This window comes from Molossus molossus, unplaced genomic scaffold (genome assembly GCF_014108415.1).
Source record: "Molossus molossus isolate mMolMol1 unplaced genomic scaffold, mMolMol1.p scaffold_m16_p_5, whole genome shotgun sequence".
Classification (NCBI taxonomy): Eukaryota; Metazoa; Chordata; class Mammalia; order Chiroptera; family Molossidae; genus Molossus; species Molossus molossus.
The window spans coordinates 50,180,860-50,203,026 of NW_023425388.1; the positions used below are offsets into that span (position 1 = coordinate 50,180,860).

Here is a 22,167-nt window from a genome sequence, read left to right on the forward strand (position 1 = left end):
TTCAGTGTGCAGGCCAACACTCTAAGCACTGAGCAACACTGGCCAGGGCAAATCTAGGATAATTTGAGCACAAAATAATTAAGGACAGTAAAGAAGTATAGGCCTTTGGAAGAAATTAGGAATCCATGATTTCATACAAAAAACAAACAAACAAATGGAGGTGAGAAGAGGACTCTTACTTCCAGTATAACGCTGAATGCCAACTGGTCAATATGGAGTGAATGCTGGAGTTGATACTAATTATTTGCATTCATCAAAATAAAGATTGGTTAGGCAAGAATCATCAATGAATGCTGAACCAAGTGGTGGTGGGTTCTGAGGAGGAACATATGTGTATGGCCTTAAAATGTCTCCCACAGATTGCTTATTAGTGATTAGGGAAACTGAACAACACCTTGACTAGGTTAGCCAAATGAACATCACCAGTGAGGGGCAGATGGACAGCATGTGCCTTTAGCATTGTGCACTGAGAAAGACACAACATCACCTATGCAGTAATTCGGTGGGGAATGCATAACCTAAATCTAACCTTGAGGAAAAATCAGACAAACACAGAATGAGGAATATTCTCTTTCTTTATAAAGGTCAATGTCATAAGTGACAAACAAAGGTTGAAGAAATGGTCTGGATTACCCTGAGCAGGTAGCTCAGTTGGTTACAGCATCTTCCCAATACGCCAAGGTTGCAGGTTCAATCCCCGGTCAGGTCACATATGAGAACCAGTGAGTGAATAAATAACTGGAACAACAAATTGATCTCTCTCTCTCTCTCTCTGTCAAATTAATAAATTAAAAAAAAAAAAAAAGAAATGATCTGGATTAAAGGAGACTAAAGAGACAGAATAAATAAATGCAATATCTGGTCTTAGATTGCATCCTGTAATGGAAGAAATAAATACTGTAAAAGAAATTCTTGGGTCATTGACTAAGTTGGGATATGGACACTAAATTAGGTAAAAGTTAAGTTAGGTATCAATGTTAAGTTAATTGAGGTTGATTAATTGTACTACATGATTAATTGATTACATGGTCATGTAAGAGAAAAAGTATACTTCTTAAATACAGCTGAAGTTATTTATAAGTAAATGTCTAACCTAGTCTCAGATGGTTCAGAAAAATAAATTACGGGTGGAGAGGCACACAGCAAATGATAAAGCATATGGTAGTAAAATATTAACAATAGGTGAATCTGTGTAAAGTGTTTTTGGTATTCTGTGTATTTTTTTTATTCTTGTAGCTTTTCTACAAGTTTAAAATTATTTCCAAATACAAAGCTTAAATAAAAGGAAGAAGAAAGGGGCAGGACCTTATGAGTGACATAGAAAGTGGGAGGGACACTGTAAGTCCTGATATCAGACAATGAAAGTAGATAGGAATGCTTAAGATTTCTGCTTGATAGGGAATAGGGAGTTAGAAATCAGCTCAAGATCAAGTTGCAAGATAAAAGAGGTGGTGGGAAGGAAGGAGGGCTTTGGGGTCCCTGGGTATTGAGACAGTGTTACTGTTGCAACATTATATAAAGCCTTGCTCTAGACCCTGATAACACAATAGTTCAAAGTAAACCTCTTCTCAACATTGGTATCCAGAAACAGTAATATGATGACTAGGAAGACTGTATTGTATTTTTAATTATAAGAATTAGTTGAAACTTTGTTGTGACCCACTTCCCACATGCGGCTTGGCTGAGAGAGAACAGCCAAGTAGGAGGGGGAAGTGAAGCAACGAACAATCCTTGGCTGCAAGCTGGAGATGGTCCTTTAGGATATTCAGGAGAGGGGGCCAAGCCCTGCCATTCTTCAGGGGAGGGAACAGAAGGGGAAGCCTGTTGACTTGCAACTGGCCAACAGAAGGCAAGAGGACCTTGGGAACCATCTGTTCTGACTTTCTCCAATAGAAATTTAGAAACCACTTGCCCTGAGCCCCTATTCTCAGTGAATCTACATTTGCACACACAGGAATTGCGGATCCCTGATTCTGAGCCTCAGAGTAGTCTTCTTCGTGGGGTCTATACCCTTTCTTAATAGCCTGAGTCCACTCATGTATGCCTTTTTTTTAAAAAAAAAAACAACTTCTTACAAAGGCTCTGATACTCAGGCGTAAGTGAAGTTCCCAAATAGAATGAGTGAAAGCTCAAACAGAAGGTTAAAAAGTAAGAAGGCTTTGAAATCTCTCACCCTAGAAAATAGTGAGCCCCAAACTTGCACATTCCTCCTTTTACTCTACACTGTCAAGTAGCATGTGCAGTGAGACATGCTCGCAATATACTGTCTTTATCCCCTCCCCCAGCTCTACTGAGATATAATTGACAAATAATGCTGTGTACATTTAAGGTGTGGAACATGATGATTAGACATGTGTACATATTGTAAAATGATCACTACAGTAATGTTATTTGTTAACACATCCTTCCTCACTAGTTACCTTTGTGTGTGTGTGTGTGTGTGTGTGTGTGTGTGTGTGTGTGGTGTGGTAAGACGTAAGATCTACTCTCTTAGTAAATTTTTTTTTTTTATCTTCACCCGAGGACATTTTTTGCATTTATCTTCAGATAGAGCGGGGGGGGGGGGGGCATTGACGTGAGAGAGACACACTGACTGGTTGCCATCCACATGACCCCCAACTGGGGCCAGAGACAAACTGCAACCGAGGTACGTGCCCTTAGCGGGAGCCGAACCCAGGACTCTCTGGTCCACTGGCCAACGCTCTAAGCACTGAGCAAACTGGCCAGGGCTCTCCGTACATTTCAAGCATACAATACAGTATTGTTAACTATGGTCACTATTCTGTGCAGTAGATGTCAGGTCAGCACTGCCTCACCTATGCAAATATGTTCTCCGTCTGTTGGCACCTTTCATTTTTCTCTTCCTGTGGATTGCTCACTCCTGGAGCATATGGGCTGAAACTCATCTGGTGCTTGTAGAGCAAGTCCCAGAGTAAGTAATTATTTAGCCACTTTGTTAAACAGGTATCTCAGGGTCGGCAGGGCTGAGCCTCTCGGTTTTGGTCCTGGTTGTGTAACTGACTCACCAGGAAGCCTGGGGAAATTATATCATCCTTCACTTGTCATCTACCTGCCCAAGAGAGGAAAGCTGTGGAGATAATTATGAATGAGTTCACACTGGGGAAGTTGGAGATCCTTTCCCACAGGAGGGAACGGTTTGTTACGTCTGTTTGTTTTGAGCCAAATGAGCAATATTAAGTCAGTATGTCAAAAGTCACAGAGCTGAGTCCTTGGAAGGCTCATAAAGACTTGTGGAGGTTGGGCCCACGTTATTTTTCAGCAGCAGCTGCCAACTTTCATGTCTACGGAATGGCTCAACCAACATCTTTGACTTGCTGAGTCTTTACTAGAAGTCCTTAAAAATGGAGAGTCAGCGAAAGGCCTAAAGAACAGTACAAATGAAGTTCTACTTTTCATTTCATAGAACCACTCTGATTTCATATGTTTTGTTAATGTCTTAGTTATTTTATTTTTTATTTTTTTATTCTCACCAGAGGAGGATATGTGTGTGTGTGTGTGTGTGTGTGTGTGTATCCTCATATATTTGCATTTATCTTTAGATAAAGCAGGAGGGAGAGAGGAAGGAAGAGAAAGAGAGAAACATCAACATGAGAGAGACACATCGACTGGTTGCCACCTGCACAACCCCAACTGGGGTCAGAGACTACAACCAAGGTACATGCCCTTAGTGGGAACCAAACCCAGTTCTCTCTTGTCCATGGGCCGACGCTCTAACCACTGAACAAAACCAGTCAGGGCTCTTAGTTATTTTTATAATGGCATTGTGCTCTGGACAAGTCCATTGCAAGTACTGAGTGAAAAACACATTTTCTAGTTCCTCTCTTCAGTACAGAACATTACAACAGCTTTATATATATTATCTCCTGTTCTCAGAGGACATGTATGGTTCATTCAACAAGAGTCGGCTCTATCCTAGGTTCTGTGTCAGGTGGCATTTTCAAGAGAGAGTCAGGCATTAATGAAATAAAACGCACAGACAAGTATAAAACTGCAACCTGTGATATACGCCATGTAACAGAGATATGGTGTAAAATGAGAATTTAAATAGGGATTATGGTCTGCTCTGGGGATCAGGAATGTTCTTCTCATCACCTGGAAATAACGTATCTAAATACCAACAACGGGGCATTTACTTTGCAAAGTCTGACAACATTACACTTAGGGGCAAATTCAAGGTCTCCAAACTATTAAGTTCTAGTTTCATAGATCTTTACTTTTATCACCTACGCTTAATGTTTCAGGAATGATGTGTGTTATTTGTGTAGCATTCCACCAACTAACGGTAAAGTCACAACTCAGCCTTTTCTTTTTGTTAGCATTTGCCTAGCACATTCTGTATCTTTTTAAAACCTTTGCAACCCTTTGAGAGGTCTTACACAGAGCATCTAGCTAGGTTTTATTTTATGACCCAACCTGAGAGCCTTTTTTTAAAGAAAAATAGGTGAGTTCACATTTATTGGCATAACAGATACAGGTGTGAAGGCCACAGCAGTTCCTTACTCGGATCTGCCTTCAAGAGAGCCTTCTTCAGGGAGCGCAGTTAAGGTGACCGTGCCTCCAACTGCCCCACATTCACGCTTTAGCTATCACTCCCCCAGGCTGCTCCCAGCCAACAACTGGCCACTGTGGGTACTGAGCCAGGCCGGGCAGGCCATTCCTGCCTCCCATAGGATTCCAATAACAGTTTTGCCCGGAGGCTGCAAGTTAACACTCTTCAGGTCTATTCCCTGCAGATCAGAGGGGAAAGGGACTAGACAAAGGCAGTTTAGACTCATGCCCAGTAAGGTCTGGGTGACATGGGAAGATGTTTACCTGTCAGTCACACCTGAGAGCAAGTCATTGGCCAGAATAGGCATGGCCACTGTAAGGGCACGAAATTAAAGATACGTAACTCCTAAACAAAGGGAGTTCTCTCTTTTGGTTTTCTCTCTCTTGCTGCTTGCCTCTGACTCCTGGTTTGGGCTCACGCTCCTGCATTCAACCACGTGTCCCACAGCCATCTGGACTCCACTCAGTGGACTGGGAGTAGCCTGATGCTTGATGCTGCATTGTACTCATCTCCACCATGGAACAAAAACTTTGGATACTGGCTCTGCTTCTAGTTCTGCTGAAACCCCAGCTGCCCCTCTTCCAGGACTGGACTAAGGGAAATGGAATTTTGCAAACCGAAGGATGTAACTCCACACCAATAAAAATCACTCATTCTCCCATGCAAGTCTTAGAAAATTTCTATTCTCAAGATATTGCAAGAACCCCACTCCCACTAATGATGGAAAAATTCCACCCACTGATTTCTCCATATTGCCTCTCATATTCTCCTTGACTCCTTCCTCAGCCATAAACACACACTCACACAAATATACACTTTTGTTCCCATTCTCAAAATAGCCACTCCTCATTATTTATGGATTTCATATTTGTGATTTTACCTACTCACTAAAATTTATTTGTAACCTCCAAAATCAATATTCCAGGTGCTTTTGTGGTCATTCATGAACATGTGCAGAGTGCCAAAAAATTTGAGTTGCTCCACACGTCCACTCTCAGCTCAGGTCAAACATAACACTCTGCCTTCTTCCTTCAACTCTTTTTTTTTATCCTCACCTGAGGACATTTTTCGATATTTTGTTCAGATAGTGTGAGAGGGAGAGAGAGAGAAACATTGACATGAAAGGGACACATTGAGTGGTTGCCACCCACATGACCCAACCAGAGCCGGGGACAAACTACAACCGAGATACGTGCCTTAGCGGGAACCGAACCCGGGTCTCTCCGGACCGCAGGCCGACGCTCTCACCACTGAGCCAAACCGACCAGGGCCCTTCAACTCTTATAAAACATATTTTTTCATTGTTTATATACAGCCACTTTTTTTTCTTCTTGTGTTTCTTCTGACTTTCTGTTTAAAATAGCCCCCAATGCTCACATGCTATCTGGTTCTTACATGCTATCTGGTGTTTTTAAATTCAAGAAGGCTGTGATGTGGCTTACAAGAAAAAATACAGGTAAGATAAGCTTTATTCAGGCATGACTTATAGTGCTATTGGCCATGAAACCACTGTTGATAAATCCAACTGTATATTAAATTATGTGTCTTTAAACAGAATTGCACGTAAAATAAAATTATGCATTGATCAGTGAACAAAAATAAAATCAGAAGTTCTTGGGAACATAACCCTTGGGAACATTCCCCTAGAAACAATGGTCCAGGATTTGCTAATCCAGTGTTAACAGTGACTTTCTAGAACATAACTACCATGAATAAAGAGAAAGAGTTGTGTATAAACATTATCTTTGGGAAACACAGTTCCTTAGTCATGCAGTTTTAGTTCTGTAGTGCACAAAATCATTGCTTACAGTGAATCCCTTTCCTAGGCTTCTCCATTCACCCCTGGGTGAAAACCTCTCGCTGTCTTTCCAAGAGGGGCTAATAATGAATAACATATTTCCTAAATTCATTCATATCTGTAAATAAATTTCTTGACCTAAATGATGACCTGACTTTAAACAACATTCTTTCCCCCAGGATGTATAGATATTATTCTACTTTTTCTTGTATTGAATTCCACTTCAGAGAACGTTTCACTGTAAATGTTACTTGCTTTTCTCATATCACTTACCTGAAGCATTCTTTCCTTATTCTAAAATAACTCCCTCTAGCATACACGCTCCAAGATAACTGATCTATTTGTCTGTTTATCCATTGTTGTATTCCCAGTGCCAAGAACAGGGCATGGCTCAGAGTTGGCATCAATAAATGTTTCCTGGATAAATAAATATCAACCTGTTAACACATTCAGCCATTCAGAATAGAATGTATGATGTAATGTTTATAAAATAAATGGAATATGAAATGGCACATGCTTTATGACAAACTGTGTAAAATAGATTTGCAAAAAATATATGTATCATCCCGCTGGTGTGGCTCAGTGGCTAAGCGTCAACCCATGCACCAAGAGGTCGCCGGTTCGATTCCCGATCAGGGCACATGCCCAGGTTGTGGGCCAAATCCCCAGTGGGGGGCATGCAGGAAGCAGCCAGTCGATGTTCTCTCTCATTGATGTTTCTCTCTCTCTCTCTTTGTCTCACTTCCTCTCTCTCTAAAATCAATAAAGAAAAAAGAATTTTTAATGTATCTGTAGATGACAAGGAAAACAATATACAAACAAAAATGGGTCACGCACCCCATTTCTGATATTCTTAGTTTAAAACTGCCTAAGATTATTAATCTTTTTCTCTCAGAATTAAGAACATTTTAAGGAAACATTAAATTTACCTTACTTAGGACCATGTTACAAATTACTTTAAGCTTTTTGAGGGCAGGTACTATGTTATTTTTTTGTCCAGTGTTCCCAGTACCTCACACAGGAACTTGTCTTGTTGGAGTCTAAATTCTCAGGCAATTTGGGGAGCCTGCAAGCAGTAGATATTTGCAAACAGCAAATTTGTCAAATTGCTTCACCCTCATAAATACAGTGTTTAAGTTCTACTTTGTGTTGGTATTCCTAAAATGATTAACTATTTGTATGCCTTCAGAAAGCAAACCTCATTTTGGTTATTTTTCTGTTTTGTTACAAAGTCAAGTTTGTTCAAGGGTAGCATTAACAGAGCCAGAGTAACCACAGAACATGTTAAACTGGTTTCTACAGCTTAAGCTGTTCTATTCGAATTTAAGTGAAACAGGAGAAACTTTGCCTCTCCTTTTCAGACTACTTTGAAATCAAATTACTCTGCTTGTTGACAAGTGGAAAATTACAATGGGATGGGTGATGTGTCCCATCCAATGAGGAACTCAGACTCCTATGTAGAATAGGCCTGATTATCATTTATTGCCTTCCCTTTTTTATATTAAAAGAAATATATCCAAGTAAGATATCAGGGAAATATGGCCATAATATCTTCGCAGATAACATCTTTGTGCCTGAGATGTATGTTATAATCATCAAATGCATGGTCACCCATGGGCAATTTCCAGTCTTTCCCATGTATGTGTTATTCATGGCTACTTCCCTGCTATAAGGCAGAGTTGAGGGACCAATGGCCCAAACAGCTGAAAATACTTACTCTCTGCCTCTTTACAGAAAAATGGTCTAACGTCTTAAACAAAAATATAAAATGATTTTATTTTATTAAAAGAAATTTTTTTTTCTTTATTGATGTTAGAGAGAAAGAGGAAGGGAGAGGAAGAGAGAGAGAGAAACATCAATGAGAGAACATCGATTGGCTGCCTCCTGCATGCCCCCCACTGGGGATTGCGCCCACAACCTGGGCATGTGCCCTGACAGGGAATCGAAACGATGACCTCTTGGTGCATGGGTCAAGGCTCAACCACTGAGCCACACCGGCCGGACTAAAAATACAATGTGATTTTAGAAAGAACACATGTTATGGAGTCTGACCTAGGTCTGAGGTCCAACTCCATTGCCTACTAGCTATGTGACCCCTGGTAATTAAATGTCCTGACCTCTCTGGGCCTCAATTTCCCCTGTGTAAAATTATAATAATGGCAATCTGTTAGGCAGTGTTTCCAGAGGCAAATTGAGCCGGAAGCAAAACAAAACAAAAAAAGCACACCAAAATATCCTCCTATATTTTCAACCAAGCGTGGAAAATTCATAAAAGCCCTGCAATAAAAACAACACATGACTACAGATATAATCCTTCCCACTATTCAGTCTGTTCACACACCACTGCCAACCCCCATAAACCATTCAGCAAGGAAATGAAGGTGGCACGGGCCCAAGAAAGGCTGCTTGATCAGAAATGACTTTTCTGCTTGTGCAATAGCACAGAGTTGTAACATAGAATTTATCTTTATTTAACAGTTTTGAAAAAATCCTCACCTGATGATATGTTTGATTTTAGAGAGAGGAAGTGTCCCCAACTGGGGACCAAGCCTGCAATGTAGGTATGTGCCCTGACGGGGACTGTTTGGTGTACTGGATGACACTCCAACCAGCTGAGCCATACCAGCCAGGGCTAGTCTATCTTTATTTAAAATTTTGATATTTTTTCCATCTTGGATTTACTTGCATTGATTTTCATCTTTTAAAAGCACTGCATTAACCCTGCCGGTTTGGCTCAGTGGTTAAAGTTGGCCTGTGGACCAGAGAGTCCCGGGTTCGGTTCCTGCTAAGGGCATGTACCTCGGTTGCAGTTTGTACCTGGCCTCTGTTGGGGCCGTGTGGGTGGCAACCATTCGATGTGTCTCTCTCACAACGATGTTTCTCTCTCTCTCTTCCTCCCTCTATCCCACATGCTGTATCTGAAGATAAATGCAAAAAATGTCCTCAGGTGAGGATAAAAAGTAAATAAATAAATAAGAGCACTGCATTAGAATATTATTCTTGCATATAATTTATTGTGCATTATTAGAATAAAATGCATTATATAATAAGCCTTATTAATGATACACATTATCATTTACATTAAGATATAAAATGATATTAGAGTATTTTAATATTGCTTTATATAGCATGAAAAATAAAACATCATTTTTATTGCATTAAAAATCATAAACATAACTTATCTTGGTGTCCCTCCCCCCCTTAAACTTTGCACCTCACGAATGCGTCTCTGGCCTCAGCCTAACCCCAGCCCTCCTGTCAGGACTACTGTGAGAATTAGAGATAATGTTTATGAAGTATCTAAAGCATTACCTAGTACATAGTAAATACTAAAAAATTAGTAATTGTTGATGACGTTAATGATAATTTGGGTCAATAGTATTGATCTCATGGGGTTGTTATGAAAATGAAATGAAACAATACAAGTAAAATCACTTAACATGGATTTGATATAAAGCAACTGTTCAATATGTATTAATTCCTTTCCTTCCATCATTTTGGAAGACTTTTGGAAAAAAGGAAATTTTATTGGCCAGTATACAAGTGGTAGTGCTTCACCCTGGACACAGATTTGGTTTTGGCTCTGTCATTAACAAGGTAAAACAAACAGCCTATTTAGGGCATCAGTTTTCTCATATTAAAATGAGAGGCTGGTTCCTCATTCCTTAGAGACTTAGCCAAACTCTAGTATTCCTTATGGACACAAAATTCTACAATCTGCAAGCTAGCTGATTAGAAAAGACAATAGGAATCTACTGAGAAAAATTTCCAAGGCAGTCTTACAACCAAAGACAACCCAAATCTGAAAAAAATATAGGAAGGCCCTAGCCAGGTAGCTCAGTTGGTTGGAACATTGCCCTGATAAGCTAGGCTTGCTAGTTCAATCCCCAGTCAGGACACATACAAGAAGCAACCAATGAATGCATGGATGGATAGAGCAATGGGTCAAGGTTTCTTTCTCTCTTTCTCTTTAAAACCAATGAAAAATGTAAAAATATATAAGAAGAAATTAAAATTCCTTTTAATTTCTATCAAAAGACTTGAAAATAACCATACTTTTTTTTTTTAATCCTCACCTGAGGACATTTTTCCATTTTTTGTTCAGATAGAGCGAGAGGGAGATAGAGAGAGAGAGAGAAACGTCAAGGTGAAAGGGACACATCAAATGGTTGCCACCCGCACAACCCAACCAGGGCCGGGGACAAAATGCAACTGAGGTACACGCCCTTAGCAGGAACCGAAACCGGGTCTCTCTGGACCACAGGCTCTAACTGCTGTGCGGGTTGTGCGGGTGGCAACCATTTGATGTGTCCCTTTCACCTTGATGTTTCTCTCTCTCTCTCTATCTCCCTCTCGCTCTATCTGAACAAAAAATGGAAAAATGTCCTCAGGTGAGGATTAAAAAAAACAAAAACAATACTGACCAGATTGGTGTTTTGTCACCTTTATTTCAAGCAGGATTTTTTTTTGCTAATCATATACCCTTTAGTTAACAAACGTGGTTCCATATGCTACAATAAGGATAAATGTTGAAAACATTTTTATAAGTGAAGGAAGCGAGTCACACACACACACCACGTATTATGTGACTCCATTCATATGAAATGTTTAGAATAGTTAAATCTATAGAGACAAGAAACAAACTACTGGTTAGATAGGGCTGGGGTTTGGGGAAAGATAGAGAGATTGGAGTGCAATGGGTAAAGGGTACTGGGTTATTTTTTGAGGTTATAAAAATGTCAAACCCTGGCCAGGTAGCTCAGTTAGAACATCGTCCCAATACTCCAAGGTTGTGGGTTTGATCACTGGCCAGGGCACATGCAGGTATCAACCAATGAATGTATAAATAAGTGGAACAACACATCGATGTTTCTGTCTCTCTCCCTTTCTCTCTTCCTCTCTCTCTTTAAAAGCAATAACTTAAAAAAGTTTTTAATGGCCCTGGCCGGTTGGCTCAGCGGTTAGAGCGTTGGCCTGCGGTCCAGAGAGACCAGGGTTCGGTTCCCACTAGGGGCGCGTACCTCGGTTGCAGTTTGTCCCCGGCCCTGGTCGGTTGTGCGGGTGGCAGCCACTCGATGTGTCCCTTTCACGTCAATGTTTCTCTCTCTCTCTCTGTTCCTCTCTCTCCCTCCCACTCTACCTGAACAAAAGATGGAAAAATGTCCTCGGGTGAGGATAAAAAAAAAAAGTTTTTAATGTTCTAAAATTGACTGGTGTTAGTTGCACATATCTGTGAATATACAAAAAAAAAACATTGAGTTATACTCTTTAAATGGGCGAATTGCATGGTATGTGAATTATATTTCAATAAAACTAGAAGAAAAAATGGTTCCTATAATCTCATACTTTTATGGAAAGACCAGGGTGACAAGAGGAAGATGACTGGGCAAAAGTGACTTTTTCTGTCCAAATCTAAACAGGCTCTACGTTTTCCAATTTGTTTTCTTTCCCCTGGGAGACTGAGGTTGATGGACCTTTATTTCTGTCACTGGAGATTAAAAAAAGCCCCCCACCATGGTCACTCTGTGGGGAGGGGGAGTGTTCGCACCTAATCATGCACAAAATAAACTACCACTCTTACACGGGCTTAGGGACTAAATATAACTGTTACTTTGTTCTCTCTTTGCCAGAGAAAATTGGGTTGATAGACAAAATGCCCTATTAATTGGAAGGATATCTCTGCTTTCAATCACCAGCTACATTTCTCTAGACAACAACCAAGAAAAGAGACTTCTCTTTCTCTAGACTGACTTATTTCATGAGTCTCAATAGTCCCTGAGATAAGACTAAGCACTGACAATCCTGGATGAAATTTCCAAAGGATTCATTGCTCTGTCTTCATATGACACACTTGCCCTGCAACTAAACTCAGTTGACCATGCTGTCTTGGTGTCACACTCGGTTCTGGCTTTTTAATTTCTACCTGCTTTTGGAACTGATAACACCCTCCCACACACACACACACACATTTCTGATTGGGGGAAAACTTCTACAGAAAGAGGAAACACCTTATTCACATCCAAAAAGATGATGGAGTTGTAGACAGAAATAACCCACTCATAAAGCAATTGTGAGTGTGCACAAGAAGAAAGTTCTGACGTTCTGTGAGAGTCAATAAGCAAAGGCAGGTTCATATTATACCACTCAATGTGGTTGAGTCCGCTTATTAAAAGTGAAAGTATCAGTTTCTCTCAGACCCATGGTTGATAACATTTACCTCACTAACTTCCAAATCCAATGACAACCGTGGAATTCCATCTAATTTAACCTTGACGTGCAGTATCCAGACAGGAAGTGAAGCAGGCGTGACCATGACTCACACTTCTTTTATTTCAAATTTTAGGTTCCAAGGCGTGCTCAAGTGAGCTGTCATTTCCCCCCACCCCCAGTCGGGGGTGTGTGTGGAAGGAAACCAAACGATGTCTCTCTCTCACATCGATGTTTCTCTCTCTCTTTCTCTCCCTCACTCCTTTCCACTCTCTCTAAAAATCAATTAAAAAGAAAATCCTCAAGTGAGAATTAACAACAACAAAAACCTGTCCTGAGCTAGATTGTGAAGAGTTATAGCTGACCAAGGAATATCTCGTTTCCCCCTCCCACACCACCTACCCCAGGGCAGAGACAGGCAAGAAGCATATGGGCAAAATGCCCTCTTGGCTGGAAAGATATCTCTGCTTTTAATCCCAGGCTTATATTTCTTTAGGATATAACCTAGAAAACAAATCAGATGCCAGGTTTCTTCTCCCTCATCTCTTAATCATGTGCAAAGTATGCATTCACACCCACCCCCTCACTCACCTTTGTCTTTGTGCTAGAGAAGGATGAGTCACATACAGAATTATAAATCATTTGGAGGATTTCCAATATCCTAGGACATAATTCTGTGTTTGGCACTAGGCTATTTTCTCTAGGAAAATATCTACCTATTTTTACACAAGTTACCATAGGCCAAAACATTGATCACAGAGCAACTTTTAAAAATACTTATTATAACAGCCTTAATTTAAAACAATATTTATTAGCCCTGGCTGGTTTGGCTCAGCAGTTAGAGTGTTGGCCTGCAGAGCAAAGAGTCGCAGGTTCAATTCGGGCCAAGAGTACGTATCAGGCTGTGTGGGAGGCAGCCAATCAATATGTCTCTCTCATATTGATGTCTCTCTCTCTCTCTCTCTCTTCTCTTTCTCTCTCTCTTTCTCTTTCTCTCTCTCTCTCCCCCCCTCCAACTCTATCTGAAGATATTTGGAAAAATATCCTCCAGTGAGGATTAAAACATAAAAAAATTAAAAAAAAATTAAAACAATATTTATTAGGCTGTGGTCCTCAGACCACCTGTAGCTGAAAAACCTTGAGGGTTTATTAAAAATGCACATTCCAGGATCTCATGCCAGACTCCTGAGTCTGGACCTCTGGAGGTAGGGCCTCTGCATTGTTAACACATTTTCCAGCTGATTCCGAGTTTGCCTTGTACACTGGTAAGATTATAGCAAACCTTTCCATCATGATTTCACAGAAGTTAGAACAACAAAACAAAAATCTTGAAAGTAAATGACTTGTATCCTTGGGATTTTTGAATCACATCCTAACACTTGCTAATTTTTGGACTTCAAGGAAAACGAGGCAAAAGCAAAAAGTGATTAATAATTTCTGCTTTCAGATGCATGTTATTCAATACCCTCCACCATGAAAGTTCCAAGTTCACGGTTTTGCAGATACTGATAAGTCTAGGTTTAGCTTACAGCCATAATTATGTTGTTTTCCCTTCTAGCTACAGGTTTATTGTGGAGTGTTTCTGTGTGCTTAGAGTCTATCATGCAGCAGTGAGTCTTCTAGAATCAATTTAAAACAACATTTTACTAATGAAGTAACATTAAGTAAAAAGGCAGGTCACAAAAAAATTAAGTTCCTGCTTTGTAAATAGAGATATATAATGGGAGACCAGAAGAATTCATCACACATCATCATCAGATTTTTGTGTTATGGTTAGCCCTCTCTCCTTAAGCTACCCCTAAATTTATGTTCATTTTTTAAATTTTAAAAATGATAAATACACTTTAAAATGTTGACTTCTCAGTTAAAAATATCATCATTAGTAAAATTTTAACTTACTATTAAATCAGCTTCAAAAGCACAAAGCCCTGGCCGATAGCTCAGTTGGTTAGAGTGTTGTCCCAATACACCAAGGCTGCAGGTTCAAACCCGGATTAGGGCACATACAGGAATCAACCAATAAATGCATGAATGAATGGAACAACAAATTGATGTTAATTTCTTGAACCAGCGATTTCACTTCTGGGAATATATTTGAAGAAACCTGAAACACTAATTCGAAAGACTATATGCACCCCTAAGCTTAGAATTATTTTAAAGGCTACCTTTTTAAATAAGTAAATGCAGGGAGCAGGAAGGAAAAAGTCAATGATTGAGGGGGAGGGAGGACATCTGTAATACTTTCAATAGTAAAGATAAATTTTTTTAAAAAGTAGATGTGCTATACTCGATCCACCCCTGTATGTAGGAACACTTCTACTATATCTAGTTTGAAGTTGTTACAAATAACAGAATTATCTTTGTATATAGTTTTTTTTTCTTTTAAAAGTTATTTTTCTAGAATAAATTTCCAGCAATGGTTTTGCTACTTCAAACGACATTAACATTTTTATGGGTCCTAATATATAACATATTTTTCTTCAAAAAAATTGTATTATTGCCCTGGCCGGTTTGGCTTAGCAGTTGGAGTGTCAGCCTGCGGACCAGAGAGTTCCAGGTCCTGGTCCCACTAGGCCCTAGCAGCTAAGGGCACGTACCAAAAAAAAAAAAAAAAAAAAAAATTGTATCACATTACCATAACCTATGTAAAAAAGAATTGGATTCCTAAAAAAGACTGAGAGGTATTTTCTTTAAAAAGCTTTTCACTTTATTTTTGTTACTGTTTTAATTTTTTTCTTTATTATGATTAATAATTTTTAAGCTTTCAATATGTCAAGCACCATTCTAAAGGGTCTACATATATAAAAATTATGTTTTTCTGTAAGAACAATTTAAATAAACCCTTAATGCATCAAAGCTATAAAAACCTACCCTCTATATATTAGATCTTCTAGTAAAACAAAAATTTTAATTTCCAGAAAATAAATAATCAGAAAACTTTAACTATGACTAAAAGAACATTATTCTAGATTTTTCAACATATGTAATTTTTGTACCTCAGAAGAAAAAGTTTATCTAAAGGAATAAAAGTTTCTTTTATTACTGAGAAAAACATAATTTTTTTTCAGAATTAAAAAATTTATTTAGTCCATGTCTTCTTTTTTAAAAATGATTGGACGAAACCTAAAAAGTCCATTAAGGAAGTGGGGTGATAAAATGAAAATGACATTAATACTGGTAATATTTTTTAAAAATAATGAAGGAAATGATTCATTAAATGACCTACCTGATCTCACCAAGCACATCAAACTGATGAAGACGTATAATCTCAGCATATGGAAACTGGAGAGAGCGTGTGTCACATTCACCAGAACGACTGCCTCCACAGAGCCTCAGAGTTTCAACTGAGCGCTGTGCTCAGAGAGCTCAGATAACTAATCCAGAGGTGTGGTGACAACAGGGAGTTCCCAAGGGACTGTGGGCAGGTCCCAACCCTTTCAGGATATTTGACTCCTCCTCTTTTCAATAAAAGGTCAGATACATTTGTAGCTTACACAATTTTATACATATCTTAATATTATATTACATATGTGCCGAATGACGTATTCAAAATAATTTCATTCTTTGTGGGCGGTTTATTAGTGGTTTGGCTTGGTGTGTTGAAATCAAGTGTGATTTGAGATATTTTCTTCTCCTGCTCTTGTGAATAAAACAAATCCAGTTAGTGTTCTGTTGGCCTGTGTATACAAAACTGCTTTTTATGTTAATTCACACACTCATTCCTCAAAGGGCAGTCTTTAAATTTTATTAAGAACGTTTCATTAAGTCCAATTGTAGATCTACATTTGCCAAACATATGCTTCAGATTAAAGGAAACGTTTTTGTGGTATTATTTATCTTTATTTTTATTTTTTCCTATCCAGAGTTCCCATCTAGCTATTAGTTCTCCTCCTCCTCTCTTTCCCGTCCTCCCCTCCCCCACTTCTTCTTCCTCCTCCTGTTCCTCCTTCTTTTCAAGGAAAAGTAAACGCAAAAACTTTAGAGAACTATGCCAGAATCCATCCACCTCAGGGTTGAAAGAAATTAAACATGTGCTTCATAGCTATAAGGTACTTTGATTCTTTTTCTGGTAGAGGGCTTGCAACTTGTACTCAGACTTCTGGTGGTCTGATGTGCTTAAAAATAAATTAATAGATAAAGACACAAACAATTTAAGACTACATTTTTATTTAAAACAGCAGGCAAAAGCCACTAGTCACTCAGCATTGTCTATCTGAAGTATGTGTTTATGAAGTAAGAGCATCTCTGATCTAAGTTAATCAGTTCTCAACACCCCAATTTGCAGAGGATTCCTTATAGGAAGTAGATTCTAGCAATGCTTCCCAATGAATCAGTGTATCAAAATTACTTGGGGGGGGAGGGCTTTAAAAAGTACTGTATATTTTTCTGTGTCACACCTCAGACCTAATGAATGCCAAGACTTTCTAGTACTGATCAACTGACCTGTTTTCAAATTCTACAACTTCCAGTCACTAGTCATGTGGCCTTAGGGAAAATGTTTAAGTTCTCTAAGTCACAGTGTTCGCAACTGTAAAATGGAGATAATAAAATCATACATCTCTTGCCCAGCTGATGTGGCTCCATGTTTGAGCGTTGACCCATGCACCAAGAGGTTGCTGGTTCGATTCCCAGTCCAGGTACATGCCCTGGTTGTGGGCCAAATACCCAGTGGGAAGCATGCAGGAGGCGGCCGATTGATGTTCTCTCTCATCGATGTTTTCATTTCCCTTTCCCTCTCCCTTCCTCTCTCTCTAAAATCAATAAAGAAAAAATAATTTAAAAAAATAATAATAAAATAAAATCAAATCACACATCTCACAGGGCTTTTATATGGATTAAATGAAAGTTCTTAGCACTGTGTCTACTACCAAGGTAAGTGGACTCACCACTTGGTTACTGTTGTGATTACCTAACTGGTCACACCTACCGCACCTTTCCTTCCCTTAAAAGGTGGGCTACACAATACTGAGCAGAGGGATCTGGTGCAGAATCTCCGTGGGAGTTTAGGAATGGAGAGCAGTTTACAGCAGTGATGTTTCAGGTTAATGATTTTAGTCTATTTTTATGTTTTGCCTGCTGCTTGGAGAAGTAAATAAGGGATGTGTAAATAGGAACACCCAATAGGTGATCTGCTGGCTATTTTACCTTTCCGTTGGCAAAAAGCTTTACAATTTGAAAACAGCTGCCCTCTGGAACAAATGGAGCATTGTTTCACATTATCTTAGGAACTGGCTGTGGAAGGCATTGCTCACTGTTGGGCCATTGTCCTTACCTGATAAATATTTGTTGAGTGCCTATCAGTTTAAGCAGCATGCAAGCGTTTATCTCCAATGTACATTTTCCTGGAAACTAACCAATTATAGGAATGAAAATCATTTCCGTGGGGAGGCTTTGTGTTACTTTTAACATCTTTGTGTTACTATTAATGATTTTCCCACAGGTGAGCACAGAGGGTTCTCCTAACTTCCTAGTCCTATGCTCATTTCAACTTTCAGCATTCAAAACAGCACGAGAATTAATGGGCAACCCTTTGGGTTAGTGAGAAATACCAAATATTAAAAAAATAGCCCTGGCCGGTTTGGCTCAGCGGTTAGAGTGTCGCCTGCGGTCCAGAGAGCCCCCAGTTCGGTTCCCACTAAGGGCACGTACCACTAAGGGCACGTACCTCGGTTGCAGTTTATTCCCAGCCCCAGTTGGGGTCATGCAGGAGGCAGCCACTTGATGTGTCCCTTTCACATCAATGTTTTTCTCTCTCTCTCTTCCTCTCTCTCCCTCCCACTCTACCTGAACAAAAATGATAAAATGTCCTTGGGTGAGGATAAAAAAAAAAAAAAATAGGCCGGTGTGGCTCAGTGGTTGGGCGTCAACCCAAGAGGTCGCCGGTTCGATTCCACGTCGGGACACATGCCCAGGTTGTGGGCCCAATCCCCAGTGGGGGGGCATGCAGGAGGTGGCCAATCGATGTTCTCTCTCATTGATGTTTCTATCTCTCTCTTCCTCTCCCTCTAAAATCAATAAAAGGAAAAAAAATTAAATAAATAAAGAGGAGAAAGGAAGGGAGGACTTGAGGATGGGTGTGACTACAAAGAGGTAGCACAAGGAATCTTTGAGAAGTGGGTTGGTTCTGTCTCTGGATTGGGGTGGTGGTGGTGGTGGTGGTTATGAGAATCTACACCTGTGATAAGATTGCATAGATACCCCCCCCACACACACACACACACACAAATGAGTTCATGTAAAACTGGTGAAATCTAAAAAAAGGTCTGTGAATTGTAGCAATGTCAATTTTCTGGTTTTGAGCATGTATTCTAGTTATGTAAGATGCTAAAATTGGGGATAACTGGGTGAGGATATATGGGACATACCTGAACTATTTTTGTAACTTCCTGTGAACCTATATTTACTTCCAAAGGAAAGTCTTTTTTAAAAATTCCAAAAGATGGGCCAACTCATAATCATTTGAACGTTAATATTTAGTCAAATGTACCCTGAGGAAAATCATTTCCTCATTTCTCATCAGATAGTCAAAAGTGAACAATGCAGGCCCTGGCTGGGTAGCTCAGTTGGTTAGAGCATTGTCCCGATACTTCAAGGTTGTAGGTTTGATCTCAAGAAGCAATCAATGAATGTATAAATAAGTGGAACAACAAATCAGTGTTTCTCTCTTTCTCCTTCCTCTGTTTTTCTAAAATCAGTAAGTAAAATTTTTTTTAAAAAAGACTGAAAAATGGCCCTGGCCAGTTTGGCTCACTGGTTAGAGCGTTGGCCCGCGGACCAGAGAGTCTCGGGTTTGGTTCCCGCTAAGGGCATGTAATTCGGTTGCAGTGTGTCCCCAGCCCTGGTTGGGGTTGTGCAGATGGTAACCAGTTGATGTGTCTCTCTCACATCGATGTTTGTCTCTCTCTCTCTTCCTCCCTCTCTCCCTCCCACTCTAGCTAAAGAAAAAATGCAAAAAAAAAAAAAAAAAAAAGACTGAAAAATGATCACAACTGAAGACTATCCCAATTTTCCTCATTTCTAATCTAGTATTATGTGCTGGCTTTTCCTCCTCCTTTAAAAAAAAAAAAATTAAATGTGTTTTATTAAAACAACAGTGAGGTATCACCTCACACCTGTAAGAATGGCCGCCATCAACAAATCATCAAACACCAAGTGTTGGCGAGGGTGTGGAGAAAAGGGGACTCTAATACACTGCTGGTGGGAATGCAGACTGGTGCAGCCACTATGGAAAACACTATGGTGCTACCTCAAAAAATTTTAAATTGAACTGCCATTTGACCCAGTGATCCCACTTCTAGGAATATACCCTAAGAAGCCTGAAACACCAACCAGAAAGAATATATGTACCCCCATATCCATAGCAGCACTATTTACAATAGCTAAGATCTGGAAACAGCCCAAGTGTCCATCAGTAGACGAATGGATAAAAAAAGCAGTGGTACATATACACAATGGGGTACTATGCAGCTATAAGAAGGAAAGATCTCTTATCCTTTGCGACGACATGGAGGGAGGGACCTGGAAAGTATTATCCTAAGCGAAACAAGCCAAGCAGAGAAAAACAAATATCACATGATCTCACTTATTTGTGTAATATAATGAACATAACAGTCTGAGGAATAGGGTAGACCCAGAGACGTGGAAGTAGGGTACAGACTGACAACCCTCAGAAGAGGGGATGGTGGGGAGAGGGCAGAGATAAACCCCAGAACTTATATGCATGTACACATAACCAATGGACACAGATAACAAAGCGGGGGACAGGGTGGGGGGATGAGTAGGAGGGTGTCAATGGGGAAAAAAAGAAGAAGCATCTGTAACAAAAATAAATTAATTAAAAAATTAAATATGTTTTTATTGATTTTTTTAGAGAGAAAGGAAGGGAGAGAGTGATAGAAACATCGATGTGAGAGAAACATGAATCAGCTGCCTCTTGCATGCACCCTACTGGGGATCGAGCCTGAAACCTGGGCATGTGCCCTGGCTAGGAATCGGACCGGGACCTCTCAGTCCATGGGACAATGCTCAATCCACTGAGCCACACTGGCCAGGCTCTCTCTCTCTCTCTCTCTCTTTTTAAAAATTTTTAAAATTGATTTTTTTAGAGACAGAGGAAGAGGGAGGGAGAGAGAGATGGAAATATAGATGTGAGAGTGAAACATTGATCAGCTGCCTCCTGCACACACTCTACTGGGGATTTAGCCCAAACCCACGCAGATGCCCTGAGAGGGGATAAAAAAGGCAACCTTTTGGTGCACAGGACAACACTCAACCAACTTGGACATACGAGCCAGGGCTGGCTTTTTTTTTAACCTAAAAATCACTTGCTACAGAGAGCACGGTAGAAAGAAGCAGGCAAGTTTCCAAGTGCAGGAAAAGTAGATATGGAAGTGTAATGGAACTGAGAGGAGGTGGTTTTATAGCTCTCATTGGCTTTAACAGCCAGGAAAAATGACCTATGTCCTTTCTGGCCCTGGTCTAGGGTACTAAGTTGGTAAATGATTCACTATAACATCCTTTTGTCTTCTCGCCTACATGAATGACCCTGCCGTCTCTCATTTGTGGTCCAAGTTTGGAAAGATAAGTGTATTTCCTTGATTTATATTCTGCAAGGAGATCAGGGTAACTTTCCTCAAATCAATATACTTGTTTCATTTATCATTCTATCATTTATCGAACATTTCTTAAGCTTCCATTTTAATATGTTTCTTTTTAATTGATTTTTTTTTTTTTTTTTTTTTTTTTTTTTTTTTTTATCCTCACCCGAGGACATTTTTCCATTTTTGTACAGACAGTGGGAGGGAGAGAGGGGAAGAGAGAGAGAGAGAAACATCGATGTGAAAGGGACACATCGAGTGGCTGCCACCCGCACGACCAAACAGGGCCGGGGACAAACTGCAACCAAGGTACATGCCCTTAGCGGGAACCGAACCCGGGTCTCTCCGGACCGCAGGCGGGCGCTCTAACCGCTGAGCCAAACCGGCCAGGGCTCTTTTTAATTGATTTTTTATAGAGAGAGGAAAGGAGAGACACAAACATCGATGTGAGAGAGAAACACCAATCGGCTGCCTCCTGCACACTCCACACTGGGGATCAAGCCTGAAACCTGGGCTTGTGCCCTGACCAGGAATCAAACCAGGACCTCTCAGTCCAGGGGATGGTGCTCAATGCATTAAGCCACACCAGGCGGGTTTGAGCTTCCATTTTAAAAAATAATAAGGAAGAATTAGGAAATGGCTCCTTCTCTCAAGGACACAGACACATTAGTGAAAATAATACTAATATGGAGATTTGGATACACATTCCATAGGAGAACTAAGGAGGAAGCAGTAAAATACTGGGAATCCCAGAGGGAGGAGCCATTGGAAAAGCTTCACATAGGTGACTTTTGATCTGGGTTTCAAAAACTAGGTAGGAATTTTTGAGGTGGAGAATATGGAGGAAAAGCATTCCAGGCAGAAGGAACAGACTTAGGGGCATAATAAAAGTGTGGATTGAGAATCTGGCATGTATGAATAAGGAAATGATAAAGTTATTTGAAGACAGGCTGTAAAGAACTTTGTATATCATGCTTAGGATATTGGTTTTTATC

At 40.0% G+C, this 22,167-nt stretch overlaps 1 protein-coding gene across 4 annotated transcripts in view; it reads right to left on the bottom strand.

The window, feature by feature from the left end:
* LIPH (lipase H) overlaps positions 1–15,935 on the bottom strand; it is a 43,891-nt gene extending 27,956 nt beyond the window's left edge. Inside the window, exon 1 of one of the 4 annotated variants that reach the window (XM_036243731.1) lies at positions 15,802–15,935. In XM_036243731.1, the coding sequence (XP_036099624.1) occupies positions 15,802–15,850 (49 nt within the window). In that variant the 5' untranslated portion in view covers positions 15,851–15,935. Of the gene's footprint in view, positions 1–633; positions 654–6,641; positions 6,783–15,801 lie in introns of those variants that run through there. The other 3 variants (XM_036243732.1, XM_036243733.1, XM_036243734.1) reach the window with 3 other exon arrangements.
* Between the last annotated feature and the right edge of the window lie 6,232 nt (positions 15,936–22,167).